Below are 16,220 nucleotides of genomic sequence, written 5' to 3' on the forward strand. Positions count from 1 at the left end.
TGCCTGCTGGAGAGCATTGAAAACCGCGCGGAGTTCCAAGATGTTTATTGGAAGCTCCTTTTCTGCCTGAGTCCACCTGCCCTGGAACAAGTGTGGACCCGTGACAGCTCCCCATCCCCGAAGACTGGCGTCCGTTGTTAACAGGACCCAGTTCGCCACCCAAAATGGGCGACCCTGGTTGAGGTGGGTCGTCTGCAACCACCAGGCTAGAGACAGGCGAACCTTCGGAGTGAGCACCATCGTCTGGGACTTTAGACTCTGAGGCAGTCCATTTGGACAGGATCAATTGCTGCAGAGGTCTGGAGTGAAACTGGGCATATTCCACCATATCGAAAACTGACGCCATGGAGCCCAGCAACCTCATCGCCGAGTACAGAGACACTCGGCGACTCTGTAGACAACTGCGCACCCTCAACTGCAAGGCAGAGATCTTTTCCCCCCCGTCACAAAGATCCACTGCTGTCTGGAGTCCAACAAGGCTCCGAGGTGCAGAATCCTCTGAGACGGGATCAGGGTGGACTTTTGCCAGTTTATCAACCAGCCGTGACGTTGCAGTACTGCAATCGTCAGGTCCAAATGGCGTAGGAGCAGCTCTGGAGATCCCGCCACCAACAGAAGGTCGTCCAGATACGGCAACATGCGGACTCCCTGCAGTCGCAGGTAAGCCGCCATGACCTTGGTGAACACTCGTGGTGCTGTCGCCAGGCCAAAAGGTAACGCCCGGAACCGGAAGTGATCGTTGTGGATTGCAAACCTGAGGAGCTGCTGAAGGCGCAAAAGAATAGGGACATGCAGGTAAGCGTCCTGTATGTCCAATGACACCATGTAATCCCCAGGTTCCAGCGCCAGAATGATGGACCGTAGGGTCTCCATCCAAAACTGCGGGACCCGCAAGGACTTGTTGAGGGCCTTCAGGTTGAGTATCAGACGGTACGACCCATTGGGTTTCTGCACCAAAAATAGATTGGAATAGAAACCCTGGCCCCTCTGGGAGAATGGAACAGGCACTATAAACTCCAGCCTGGAGCATAGTGTGCAAAACCTTCCGCAGTTCCAAGGCTTTGTTCCGGTCTAATGGAAGGCCCGTGGTGAAGAACCGGGATGGGGGTCTGTGCCGAAAGGAGAGGGCATACCCGTGAGAAACCACCTCCTGAACCCAATTGTCTGTCGTGGTTATCGACCAACACTGGTCAAACTGCAGCAGGCGGCCTCCCACTTTGGGATCCTCCAAAGGGAGGCCCGAACCGTCAGGCCACAGGTTTGTCATCTGACTTAGGGGCCGGACGTCCGGAGCTCCAGGCCTGTTTCCTGGGCTTGGCCAATTTGTTGGGCCCAGCCTGTCGGGGAAAAGACTGTGCTTTAGGCCTACCCTGGGCCCTGTAAGGCCAAAAGGACGATGTACCCGAACTTGAAGGGACCGCAGCAGACGGGAGACATGCAGATTTGGCTGCCGCGAGCATGGCTACAATTAGGTCCAGATCCGGACCAAATAGGACTTCTCCATTAAAAGGCAAAGCTTCTAAGCCCTTTTTGGAATCAGCGTCCGCTTTCCAAGATCGCAACCATAAGGTGCGATGAGCAGCAACAGCTGCCGAAGAAATCCTAGATGTGAGGATACTGATATGCAAGGCCGCTTCATTGATGTAAGTGGCCGAATCCCGGAGATTGCCTACCAACTCGGCCTGTTCAGCCGAACAGTCGGAATCCAAAGACACCTCCAAACTATCAGCCCAGCGCTCCATAGCTCTGGCTACCCAACATACGGCCATAGCCGGTCTGGATGCCCCCCCCGCAAGGGAATAAATGGACTTTAGGCAGATCTCCACCTTGCGGTCCGTAGCATCCTTCAAGGAGGACATGGAGGACATGGGCAAGGTGGCACTTCGGACTAGGCGTGTCACATGGGAATCCACTTGTGGAGGGGATTCCCAGTTAGAAAAATAATTGTCCGCAAACGGATAAGCCACGGCTAAGCGCCTCTGAGGCTGATACCGTTTACCATGGTGTTTCCACGCCTCCTCTAAATGGTCTACTAACTGACCCAGAAGAGGAAACACTGTGGCGTCACCCTTAATATCCTTAAAAAAGGCATATTTGGACTTGGACACCGGAGGATCATCATCCTCAATAACTAAAGCCATGCGGACTGCCAGAATAAGGCCAGGAATATAAACCTTGGCCTTAGCGTCCGACTCTTTAGTACGGAGAGGTTCTTGGTCAGATAGATCCAGAATCTCCCCATCATCGGACGTCACGTTGTCATCCTCATAAGGAGCAGACAGAGACGCCACAGGCCGCAACACAGACTCCCCTTGTAACACTTCCGACAAATGCTGTACCGAATTTGTCAGTGAATTAACCCATGCAGGCTCCTGTGAAACCTGGGGAGGGGAAATAGGGAGACTGTGGGGTACCATCAGTTGTCTCGGGAACCCCTGCATGGGTGACGACACCACTGACTGCTGGGACAATCCCATCTGGGAAAACGTAGGTGGCAGAGCTAATTGGCCCAATAGGGTTGTAAGCGCCTTAGCGAAACAAGCCCAGGGAGGTTCCTGTACCGGAGCCGTGACAGTAATTGGCCGCGCCAATAAATAACCCTGCCGACATAGCCCCTCTGCGTTACCCTCCCCCTCCGCTATTGGTACATTACACTTAGTACACATAAGCTGGAAAGGAAATTCACTCTCAGACATGATGGTAAGTATGTGACCCCTCTCACTGATACTCTTTAGTATAGTGGGATAACCACCCTGCAATCACCGCACGGGCTTTAGCAGAGGAAGAGCAGGGACAGTAAAATGGCTGACAGTAGAAAGTGAAAGTACAGGTAGCAGACAATAGCAGAAGTCACATACAATGCAGAAGAAATCAATCCCTGCACTATCAGCGCTGTTCTTCAACTACACAGAGTCTGGTAGGACACAGCGCTGCATACACAAACCTGTAGTCAACGGAGGAGAGGTATGCCGGGGAACCCAGACTGCGATGCCACCGATCAGCAGCTCCAGCAGCGTTCACCATACAAAGATGGCCACCGAGGAGCAGAGAGGAGGCCGGCCTGGGGGAGGAACGCTGCCACAGGACCAATCGGCAGCGCAAAGAGGGCTGTGTGCAGCGGGGGAGGCGCTGGCTGTGTACAGGGAAGGTGCGCTCCCCTGGCATGCAATTAACCCCTGGGACGCCGCAGAGCTTGCAGCTCAGCTGCGGCCTGCTGTCCCTGCTTCCCTTGAATCCGCCCATGGTCCGAAACATCTGGGGTCACCACTAGCCGTGATCCCAGATGCTTACCAGCATCCCCGGATCAGTACCGGTGTTCTGGTACCGGCGGGGTGTAGGGGAGACAGCATGGACGTCAGCAGTGACTGTCCATGCTGTACTCCCAGATGTGCAGCCACAGCTGCCTTGAAAAAACTTCAGGGGCTATTCTTCGCCACCCTCTAAACATGTGCTCCGACTCCGAGCCGGGCACCAACGAAACTGAGATGCCTTGGCTCGGGGGCGGGGTATAGGAGGGGGACCCTGGTGCATCCTGGGAGGCTGAAAACTTAACTCTATGGTGCCCGATGCCTGACGTCATCACCTATACCCAAGGCATCCTGTGGATACCCTATGGACCCTGAAGTAGAAAGAAGATTGCCTAGACTTTGATGTAGCTGTTGATGGCTGACCTGCAGATTTTGAGGCTGCCAGAGAAGCCACTATCTTATCCAATTCTGCTTCAAAAAGTATGTTTCCATAAAAAGGCTTAAATGGACCCTGATGTAGAAAGAGCATTTTTTTAAAACTTACAAAACGCACCTTCAGCATGCACCTGCAATAAAAAAAAAAAAAAGCTTGGGCATACTTGGGGGACCCCCTGGAGTCTACTTAACTAGTTTTTAACTTTGTCCCCCAACTTTGTTTTTTTTGCCCCCCAAAAAAGTACTTTTTGGGGGTGATCTTAAGTACATTTTTAACTTTTTTTGACGCAGATTACCTTTGGGGGACTGTACCAAGGCTGCAGGTGTGTTGGCGCAACTTTGCACCCCATACCCCCAATGCTGCACATTTTTCCGCCTCCAATCCGAGGCAAATCTTTTCCGCTGGTTACAAGGTGCAGACTTTTTGCACCGACTAAAAGTCTTTGCAATTGAATGCGGCGGAAAGTTTCCAACAGGTGAAATTGCGTCTTCGGCGAAAAGTTTTCCCCGGGAACGGCTTTTCGCCGGCAATTGAATACGGCCTTTAGTCGCAAATGGTTGCAACAAACCACTTCAGGAGACTGCATTAATTAATTTGATATGGGACACTTGTATATCTGTGTGTGACTGCTTCGTATACAGATTCAATCGCAGACAGACATAAAAGTGTCACATATCCAATGTACAAGTGCAGCTTCCTGAAGCAGTTTGTTGCATTCGTATGCGACTAAGACACAAAAAAACATGCTGAATGCAAGCTTAGTTGCACAGGACCTGGCGGCTCAGTCGTGCAAGTTAAGTTAACCTCACATATTTTCATAAATCCTGTTCTATTGAATACAAATATTTTACGATAAAAAGCTATTTCTATTAATTCTCAAAGAAATACCTTTCATTTTGACCATACATTGAGATCTCTGCAGACCTGTGTGCAATGCAATCCCCATGATGGCATGCTTTAATTATAATAAAAAAAGAAATAAATAAAAAACTCTCTTCTATAAATAAGAGTTTGTAGAGCCAATAAAAGATTGTGAGAATTGCATGAAATATACATAGTATTACTGTACAGTTGGGTTTTGCTTGAATATAGACATTTTTATGTCTTGTATTTATTTGTATTTGTTTACAGCTAGAAGCTGATATTTTACAGGCTGTGTTTGAAAAATGACAGTTAGGAGTTGATTGGTTGGTACCTTGAGAACTCTCCAAGATTTGATAAATCTCCCCCTGATTTAATGTTGTGTTAAGATAACTTATGCTGGGTACACACGGGACGATCTGTTCAGCGAACAATATCGCTGAACGATCTCCCTTGAAATTTCTGGTGTGCTGGATGAACGATAATGTTCATCCACACACCAACGATTTCACCAACAATGAACGACCAACGATCGTTCTCCCATATAGAAAATTAACGATATCGTCCAGATTGGCCTGCAGGCATGCCCGATATAGTTATCGTCCAGCAGGAGCGCGCATCGTTGGTCGTTCATTGCATACAAACGGAACTATATCGTTATTGTTCATATCGCAACGATATATCGTTCTGTGTGTATGCACCTTTAGGCACCAGGTGATGGTTCATAAGCACAGGATGCACCACGTTTGCAATAGTAGCCAATACAGTGATAGCCTGATTAGCATCGGTTCCAGGAAGTAACTGTTCTGTCTGACACAGCATGAGTGGAGTGTTTCTAAAATGGAGGAAAGTTGCTCGAGCACCCACCCTTATAGGTTGATTAAAGAATGTAAAGTTCAAATAAGGAACAATTGGAACAGGTCCATACTATACACATAAACATGACACCATAATGTATCATGTGATGCATCTCTAAATGATATAGAAGAATGTCATATTATTTTTACACTGCTGTGGTTTATGAAAGGTATGTGCTAAGGTCTAATATGTGGGAAAGGTTTTACCATACTCAGGATGTGGCCAGGCACATAATCCATTTTACATGCATAAAAAAACGTGTCAACAAATTGAAAAACACAAAATCCTGCATTTGCCCAACAAATAGGAATAACACTAACAATATTACATTTTTTAGTACATGATCAGAGAAAACAGAAAAGGCCAAAGTACACAAACACAGGTTTAGGTACTATTCATCCAGCTATTCACTTTCCTTTCATGTTTTATTCTGCCAGAAATAAGATAGAATTGGATTTTTCATAGAGCCTGAACAAAACTTCCAAAACATCTGACTGAAAACGAGCCTTTCCTTTACGTGTAATTCAACCCAAGCTTTATGATGGCTGGCAGCAGGAATATTTCCCTTCAAGTTATTTTCGGAAGAAAAAACTAATTCACAGTCTGTATCTATTCATCCCATAAATTAACACACAATAGTTTGTAATAAATTACAATGAGCACAGCATGAACAAATTAGATGATTGATCTACCAGGGAAACTAAGAGGTTGGCACTGATTAGCGGGCTGTAATGCAGATGAACTTTGTGAATAAATCACATAAATAGTTAAAAATTTGAAAAAAAACGCTGCAAAACCACCTCTCTCCAACACACGCCACAAAGCAATCTGTAGTCTGGTTTGCACTACATACACAGAGAACCGTGAGGGACATAGGAGTAATAAGAATCATAGAAATATCAATATCTATATATGTAGCATATAAAAGGTATATGCTTTCAGCAATATTTACGATGTTTACGCAGTTGAGCGACTATCGGTGGCCTGCACACACGTCCGAGTCGTACTGCACGTGTCAAGTGTAATTACCGGTGTCGCCCACAGTGAGGATTTATTAGCGAAGTGATCATTGACAGGGAGGGACCGTTTATAGGTGGCAACTGGGAGGTTGCGATTCAAATGCAGGGGTGTTGCAACCGGCTATGGGGCGTTCCTGTACGCAGTGAAAATGGCTCTAGCGTCTAAGTTTTGGCAGCAATTCTGTGCCACCATAGGGTTACTCAGAAACCCAATTATCGACTGATCTGCGACCGATGTTAAGTCTTTGTATGCAGTCATTAGGATATGTGAAGTCGTTGGTGGGCGTCTCAATACAAATCCCGGTGGCTGCGACATTTGCATATTTTGGCACAGTACCTGCGTATAAATATATAACTGCGGCAGCATTAGCGTACATCTCTGTATCAAGCCCATTGTTAGAAAGCATCTGCCTTTAAATGTTTAAATAAATGGATTTAGATATTACTGTGATTGGTTACTCATGTTTGCCTCATGGTTCTCAAACCAAACTATACATTGTTTTTTGGGACGTATGAACTACGTTTCATAGAGAGATGCGTTTGACACTGCAATCTACTGTAACTACATCATTTTGACAAAAACTTTCACATCACTACTCTGTACTGTAGCAGTTGCCTAATTTCTGACACTAATTTTCTATTGGCCCCAGCCCTCTCCCCACATGTCCCCCGGCTGTCACATGCAGCTCTCTCCTCACTAACATAATTACACGAGTGTATAGGTCACTGTCTCCAGCATTATACTCATATCCTGCTGTTGTGACAATTCTGATTGGCTATACTAATCTTCTGATGATCGGACATGACTGCAGGAGACTGAAAACAATCACACCTAGTAATTTATACTTCTTTATCATATACCCACTTTTATGTGACAAATCAATAAGACATAATAATGTTCACAAACGAATTGCAAGAGGCCAAATGCATACATACATAGTGAACTTGCGTATGTTTATAAGATTGGGTCAATGGCATACTACCTTCCGTCTCATGTATATAATTTGTGTTATGATCCTATCAATTTACAGCGCTTTATAAATAAAGACATAAAAAAATGAAGGTCTGCCCAACTCTACTGTTGCACTTTTTCCTGCTAAAAATACCATGAACAAGTCCCGTGTTTGTCTCTTTGTATCCTGAGCTGACAAAACTAGGCTATTAATGAATAATGTGAGATAGACATGTTTTATGGTACAACTCATTTGGATTTAAATATGCTGGTAATACACTTTCCTTATTATAAACCAGGAAGTTTTGTTTAAATTACTAAATCCGAAAAAAATCTTATCCCTGCCGTCAAATGACCAAAGCTAAAGAATTGTCAATTTTTGACTTCCAAACTCAAAGTTATTGTCTTAAAAATATTATCAGCCACACTTCTGAGCCCATTTCATAAATGTCACAAGGTTTGAGATATTATTCAATCAATGTTATCATTGGAAGTGGAGGGGATGTAAAGTGTCACCCAATTGCTTTATTTGGTTCAAGAATATGTCCGCTTTAGGCTGTTCTCTGGGAAGCAATTCACACAATGTGAGTAATATAAATATATTTCATGTGACCTTTATTTTCTTGTTAAGGCTCATTCAAACCAGCATCATGTTTACATACACTTGTGAAGTATAGGCCTGCGCTGTGTTCAGCATACCAGCTATATGAAGAGTGCTGTTCTTTACTTTGGGTCCATTCATAATGACCACAGCATGAAATCTAGGCTACACAAAAATAGTGCATACTGCATCCATGGTCTATTATTTATTTTGAATATATTTGTGTACTCCTATATTTTTTTTAATATATACATTTTTTTTATTTAAATAATCAAGTAATGGTATTTATCCTTCTGAAGTTTCAACTCCTGAGAAATAGGAGAACTTTTTTCATAGCACTTTCTCTATTGGGTACATTTGTGGTGGAAATTATGTATCAATTGGATTTACTACACTACTGTATTTTCTTTGAATTATTTTGTATGTATATAGATGTGAAATATTCTCTGTAAAGCGCTGCAGAATATGTGTGCACTATATAATTAACTGGTAATAAATAAATAATTACCCTGTTACTGAAGAATTTATATATGGTGATTCTTAAGTAAGAATCACCATATATAAATTAACAAAGCTATCACACTTACTAGAGTCACTTCTGCTAGAGGATGTGGGTAAATGCTTGAAGATTGACCTGGAGTCACAATAATGACTAATTAAATATGTAAGTCAGAGCAAGGACTCTAAAGGTGGGTACACACCTGAAAGATATATCTGCAGATCCAGTGATCTGCAGATATATCTGCAGATGGTCGTTCATACACACTGAACGACCAACATCTGTGCTGCAACGGGTCCTGGTGGCTGGGGGGCGGACCACACCCCCTTCGAGAAAATTAAACACATTTGTGGCGCTGGGGAGGGGGGGGCGTTGTGTGCCCCTCAGCCCGGCGCACAGCCAAAGGGGGGTGCGATCAGCGTGATCGCTCCCCCTTTGGCACAGGAGACTGCTCGGACTGCTGCTTTAGCAGCCTCGGACAGTCTCTCAGTGCAGCCTAGCACACAGCAGCGTGTGCTGGGCTGCTGTGGATGGGGAGCTGTGCCGGAGTCGGGTAAGTAGTACCCGCTCGCGGCTCCCCCCCACTCTCTGCAACCCTGTGTACGGGCGATCGGTTGATAGCCCGTACACACTTGCCGATGGACAGATATGTCTGCAGAGATATCTGTTCATTGGCTGGGCAGCACAGACAATGCGTTACGCCTGTGAACGACGTTGTTCACAGACATATCATCTGTACACACTGGCCGATGGGGGCACGATATATTGGCCGATCGGTTGATCGGCCAATATATCGGCCAGTGTGTACCCAGCTTAAGTTAATTTTGGCTTCAGATGCATGGCATTTGTGTGTATTAAGCTGGGTACACACCTTACAGATATATCTGCAGATCGAGTGATCTTCAGATATACCGGCAGATGATGGTTGTTCATACACACTGAACAACCATCATCTGTCATCTGGCCACGGGTCCTGCTGGATGGGGGGAGTATCGTGCCCCTTTCCCCGCGGCCTCTGCTGCAAGTGTACGGGCAGCCGACTGACCACCAATACAGACAGCACGATGCCCCAATATATCTGCAGATATATTGGGCATCGGATGTGCAGCACAGCCGATGCGATGTGACATATCGCTGGTAGACACTAGCAAACGCACACAAGATTGGCCAATCAATTGATCGGCCAATATATCTGCCAGTGTGTACCCAGCAAAACTGTTTAAGGCAAAAAGGTTCCCAAGCTCGGTCCTCAAGGCACCCTAACAGTCCAGGTTTTAAGGATATCCATGCTTGACCACAGGTGACTTTAATAGTACCTCAGTCAATTTGATTTATCTACCTGTGCTCAACCATGGTTATCTCTAAAACCTGGACTGTTGGGGTGCCTTGAGGGCCGCGTTTGGGAACCTCTGGTTTACGGCATTGTTTTCTAATGCATTCAAAAAAAGAGAAACAAAAATATATAAACATTTTAAAATAAAAATTCAAATAATTGCATCAAGCCCATGAAAAAATATAAGGTGTGCGGTTTTTTTTTTTTACATGAAATTAATATGGCAGGTTATAAAAGCAGTTAGGGAATAAAATTTTTTTCTTTGGCTTCTTTATACAGACTGCTAATATTGATTGCTGCACATGTTATCTGACTACCATGACAACCCCAGTCACATGGCACAAGAAGTAATAATCATAGAGGCTGTGGAATGTCCCTCTGAGCTCGATTTTCCCTGTGATACTCTTCCCCAACGTCTCACGCCTATGTCATAACATGAAATGTTGAGAGATAAAGAGCATGTGTGTGTAGCTGACTAACGTGCCTGCTAGACAGGAGATAATGATATGTGTCCCTTGTTCATTATGTGTGGGCACAAAACATTTTCTGATGTCTGGAGTTTTCCTTTTTTCCTTTAAACAATAAAAGTCATGTTAACAATGGCCAGCTGGAGCCTGACTTTGGTGGCAATTTCGCTTTTCAAGAGATGTTATTCCCTGGTTTTACCATAGAACCACAAATGGAGCAGTTGAGCTGCAGAAAGCTTGTGGTTAAATTATTGTTAAAAAAAAAAAATGGGGAGAACATGCACTTATTTAATCCCTACCACTTTTGTCAGTATTTGGACTACACTTACTAGCAATAAAATGCTCCATTTTTGATATAGTTGGAAAATTATTTTCCATGGTAGATACTTCACTTATAGAGTATTTTTTAAAGCAATGATGAAGATGTATGACTATAAAATGTAATTGACCAGATGTTTTATTTTTCTATTGTTGTTTTATATCTGTACTTAGGACCACATGATTCACATCAAGTATGTTTTTTTTTGTATTTCCCAGGTGCTCCTTATTATTAATGCACGTATTTATTTTAAAGTTCGAGCAAACATCAGACACAATTATTTAATTAGTCGAATGACTTGGCAGCGCACAGATCTTCCCTGCTTTACTCTGAGGAATCAGTCTGTAATCATTCCCAAGGTTAGCATTAATCTTGGCACTAAGGACGCAGTCATAAAAGTCCGGTCTCAATGGGAAAAAATGAAAAAGAGAAAATAGCCTTCAAATTAGAACCTATTTTCCCTCATTCTGTGGTTCATAGAAGCCCGTGTAAAAATAAACTTCATGAATTCTTTACTCTGAAAGAATAAAACTTTGTTTGAAATCTAAATACTCATTTTATAGATAATATTCTTACAAGTTTTCACGCTATGGTAGAAAATGTCTGTATGGCACAGTAGAAAATCCCAATGTTGTAGGGGATTAACGGAGTAGAAATCATATCTGTATATGCAAATAACAGTCAATTAAATTAAACTACATCAATTACCTATTCTAATCAGTTACTACAAAATAAAAATTAAACTAATGAAAAGCCTACAATTTCAAATGCATTTATTATCTATTTGCATTAAGTGTCTAATTAATCACAGAAGTATTAAGGGTGATTGCTCACTAGAAGAAGGAAAAAATTTTTATATTAAAAATGGGATTTGTTTGAGGACCACACGTGAGACGGAGCACAAAATATAATGGAAATGTACTTAGAACAGAGCTAGATATAGCCAAGAAAAATGTATTTCACATTATGGAATGTGCTGCAGTAAATTAACTTGGAGTTATTTTAGTAACGTAATAAAGATTCTATGTTGAAGCTAACTCCCATCACATTTTCTCTATTCTACAAATAAAACAGGACTTAAGTTGCTCAGTACTCAGCACTTGATTAAAGTAGGTTAGGAGGAATGCCGGAGCAGATGTGTTAGGCAGCGTTTGTAACAGATTCTAGCTGCAAGCATTACTAGGCAACAAGCAGCAAATGCCATTAAATAAATAATACTCTGTACATTTCCAAGGCAGAAGAGGACCAAGGGAACCAGAGACATCAATAAAAAAGTAAGGTGTAATTAAGTAAACGGCACTTTGCAAACTGTACATAACATAACTTTGGGCTTTTTATTCTGAAAATGTCAACGCGGTCACTTTTCTAAACAAGTTTTGTTCTGCCACTTATCAGTAGTCCGCATGAAAGAGTCCATTCAAAATGGCATTCTGTGCTCTTCCCTGAAGGCAGGTTCTGAACCAATAAGCAGAGAACTAAGAAACTGCATGAGTAAGGACAAGTCAGGATAGCCATGTGATCTGACTTTTGCCCAACCCACACAATCAAATATATCTTCCTTTTAAATATCAAACAAGATACAATAGTTATATGGGGTTGGTTACGCGACCTCTGCGCTAATAATGCTGCCGGTCAGAGTCCCAGCAGTGTAATCCTGACGCATGCAGATAAGTATTCTAACCCTTCCCCGCAGTCTAACCAAATGAAATACAGTTTGCTAAATTTAAAACTGGCAACTGCTTTAAAGTAAAAGAAAAATAAAATATTGGTGTTGTATGTAAATACCAGACTATAGTGCCATATACCTGTTCAATTGGAATATGCTTCACAAGGCCACTGACAACAGTCCTTGGTGTGGCTTCTCCTACGTCTACTTCTTCTACATACAGGGAGTCTGCATCTGGGTGTTTCTTGGCTGAGATGATACAGCCCACACGCATGTCCAAGCGAGAGACATCGACAGGTCTGGAGTCATCAACCACTGCAGCCGATCTCTTCTCTTTCTTCTCTCCTGAAACCACATGAGAAGAAGTTATGTACTCTACTTGAGACCAACAAATAGTATTCTTCCTCTGCCCAATGTTACATATTCACTGTACAAATGGCTAATGCTGATAAAATAAGAATTAGAATTTTAAGGACGGGTTGTTATTCAGGTAGAATGAGATCCTGGACTGACCGTGGAAAATGCCAGATGAAGCAACAATAATTCATTTTTGGTTTACAGAATACTGGGCTTTACAACAGACACCAAACTACAATAAAGAAGTTTTCTAGGTTTGAGGGTGTTCGTAACTTCCTGGGGAAAAAAGCACATTAATAAATGTCAATTAACGTAGCAAGACAAGAGCATGTTTTTTTACTTGTCCACATATTTTATTAACTTAAATAAATTGTGCACTTAACATGTTAAATCTCTGCAGAAACGTTCATGAAAGTTGCAGTGCCCCTTGGCAATCAGATGTTTGCATTTCTTTATAAACTGTTCTAGAAAATGAACAAAATCTGCTTAATGAGTTTTTCTTTTTTTTTTCCCACTTGCTCGTGCGCCAGTATTTATTAAATGTCCCCAAATAGATTTTTGGAAGCACCTTATGCCAAATAAAGTGGGAACACTCTCCTACAGCTTTATTTAAACTATTGCTTGAAATCAATCCTCCTACCCTATCCATTTAAGACAGACTATGCAAGCACTGATATGGAGAGCACAAGTTAAAATAAAATGTCTAGTCGCATGACAAGCAATTGCTCAGGATATTTCTAGTTAAGCCTCTCTTTCTGCGTGTGCTGTGCTAGTATCCAACACAAGCGTCAAATGTAATTAGAGGGGAATAAAGCAAATTGATAAAAGAACAAAGCTTAGCTGGTCGCCATCCAATATCTGGAAATGAAACCGAATACCCTTGAGGTAAGCCTTCTATTTTGAATGAGCCAGAGACACTAACGGCCTCCAGAATGTATTAAAACAAACAAAAAAAAAAACTGGATTTAAAGAACCTTTGGAGTACGAGTTGGACAGGGGGATCTACATTTATTTCAGGTCTCACTCAATTCCTCCTAAAAATTGATTAGCAAAATAGATTATTCTACTTCTTGAGAAAAGGAATGAAGAGAACACTGCAGATCTCTCGGCTAATCAAGTCATGACACAATATGTCAAAAGTTCAGGGATGTGCCTGTACAGCCAAGGCGGACCCAGTTTAACCATTTCTCAAAATCAGACTCAAGCCAGGAAATGAGAGAGGTGGATATTTAAGGCATAGTTGGATCTCATTACAAGAGATATGACCCACTAGTATGAACAACTTCAAGGCTCTCTGGCATATAGAGGGATTTACTGAGCTTTATTCTGGTGGTGTGCAAAGGCATTACAAGTGCCAGACATGACCATTAAAATCCCCCATTACTATCAATGGAAAAACACTGCTACATCCCCAGAGTTTAAAGAGGCAGCCTGCACTGCACAGTAAAGCTTAAAACTAGCAATTGCAGTAATGTGTGTTAGGCAGCGGAGCCATGTAATGACGGTCCTGGTACAGTACTGCAGGAATATGGGTAATTCAATACATCCAGAGAGTGTGCTATGTTATAGTAAGGGGAACAGTTTGTTGTTGACTTTGTGCTTTTGAAATAGTACCGGTAACAATCAGCTAAGAAAGCGCAGGGCTATGTCATAATCAATTTTACAAACAACAAAAGGTAAATCAAAGAATAATATTAAAACCACATTGCTAGCACGGTGGTTGCCACTATGACCCAATGATGTTATTTGATTATAGAGGCAGAACTTCATAGCCGTATTTGTGGGGCCAGGAAGGAATAAACAAGTTATTCAAGACGCTACGAAATTCACATACAGCTCCTATAGAAAATCTTACATGTGGCCACTTCTACTCACAAGAACAAAAGGAAAACTACATTAGCGATTGTGTAGCTCAGCAATGGGCAACAGTAAGTCTGAGGCCACATGTAGCCTGCCAAACGTCAGCTCCTTTGTACCATGTCTGCCCCAGCAATACATCTCTGTTTTATGTCCCTGATGCTTCATCTACAGCCTGTAGGTAATAACAAGTGATGTAGCAGATTCCAGCCTTGCATCTACATTTCTAAAGCTGGAAGTAAATCTAGTCACTCAGACAGAATATTTAGCTGTCTGATTTTTTTTCTTTTACAGGGTGTAACACTTGTTTTTCTTACATTACATTTATTATAAATGTCTGCTCATATGTAATATGGTGTCACTTTCTTTGATTAAATGTAACTTATTACAGAGGCCAAGTGTAAACTGCAGCCCTGTTGTAGGTTAGAGGGCAGTACATCCGGCCTTGGTAATTATCATTCAATTACTGGTCTAGGCCAGGGTGTGTTGAAAATAGAGATAAAGGGCCTGATTTTGAGTTGGGAGCAAAGCAATGTAACTGTGCACCTTGGCAAAATCATGCAGCACTGCAGGTGGGGCAGATGTAACATGTGCAGATAGAGTTAGATTAGGTAGGAGTGTGTCCTAACTCAAACCTAAATTGCAGTGTAAAAATAAAACTGCCCAATATTTGTGGTCTACCTGCAACAGTATGTACCCTGCATGAAAGAACAATAAAAGTATTTGCACCCTTTGCAGTACAACATGGTTTCTCCAGGTGTAACGTTACTTGCTTTTTTTGTGCTTTGCTTCCAACTCAGAATCAGTCACAAAATGTAATATTTATGAAACAAAATTACTTCATTTTTCCAAAGCTCAGTTGTTTCATATTCATGTTTCTGAATTTGTCTCCACTCCGGTATCCAGACTGTCCCCCATTTGTGAGTTGTTGTGTGTTGTTTTCTTGTAATATGTAAACATTTCTATTTTGGGAAAGATTTCTGGACTGCACAACCTGACATATATATATATATATATATATATATAATAGGAGGTGCTACCTGATGAGACTAATTGCAGGCACAGAAACAGACAAATCTCAGATGCATAAGACCAAATTATTAATAATATATATAAATGCAATAAAATTTTGCAATCAATAGAGGTTTTTAGCATAATCACGGCCAAGGTTATGGGGCTACCCACCATATCCAGGTAACCTCTTTCGGGTAGGTCCCTAACATACTAGGGTTCAAATCCAGAGCGCAGGACCCCCCAAAACTGGCCCAGCCAAGCCGCCCCAGGGCACCACCATAGTAAGAAAAGTGCAGTGTAAAGAGATAGTTAGGAGCAGCTGCATATAAAGAATGAAAATAAAAAGTGAAGTACATATATATTAAACACACACAGTGAATGGTTAAAATGTGTTATAAAGGAAAATGTGTTATAATGCGGTGCCCTGAGACAAATTAACCAACGCAATCCAGGGGGACCCACACCCCAAAAATTAACCAAAGTTGCACTACAGTATATAACTTGAAGGACTAGAATTGTGCCTAATACAGTGTGCATATACATTACCATACTCCATGCTTTGAAACATTACCATAACCTTGGCCATGATTATGCTAAAAACCTCTATTGACTGCAAAATTGTATTGCATTTATATATATTATTAATAATTTGGAGCTGTGCACCTGAGATTTGTCTGTTTCTGTGCCTGCAATTAGTCTCATCAGGTAGCACCTCCCATTACATATATAGAGT

At 42.4% G+C, this 16,220-nt stretch overlaps 1 protein-coding gene across 4 annotated transcripts in view; it reads right to left on the minus strand.

Annotated features, from left to right (window-relative positions):
• AIMP1 (aminoacyl tRNA synthetase complex interacting multifunctional protein 1) overlaps positions 1-16,220 on the minus strand; it is an 82,412-nt gene that overhangs the window by 14,311 nt on the left and 51,881 nt on the right. For all 4 annotated transcript variants that reach the window (XM_088479461.1, XM_088479460.1, XM_088479462.1 and 1 more), the window contains one exon: positions 12,399-12,604. In XM_088479461.1, coding sequence (XP_088335587.1) covers positions 12,399-12,604 — 206 coding nt within the window. The remainder of the gene's footprint in view (positions 1-12,398; positions 12,605-16,220) is intronic.

Source organism: Taudactylus pleione, unplaced genomic scaffold (genome assembly GCF_031769625.1).
Source record: "Taudactylus pleione unplaced genomic scaffold, aTauple2 ptg000236l, whole genome shotgun sequence".
In the NCBI taxonomy this organism is placed as follows: domain Eukaryota; kingdom Metazoa; phylum Chordata; class Amphibia; order Anura; family Myobatrachidae; genus Taudactylus; species Taudactylus pleione.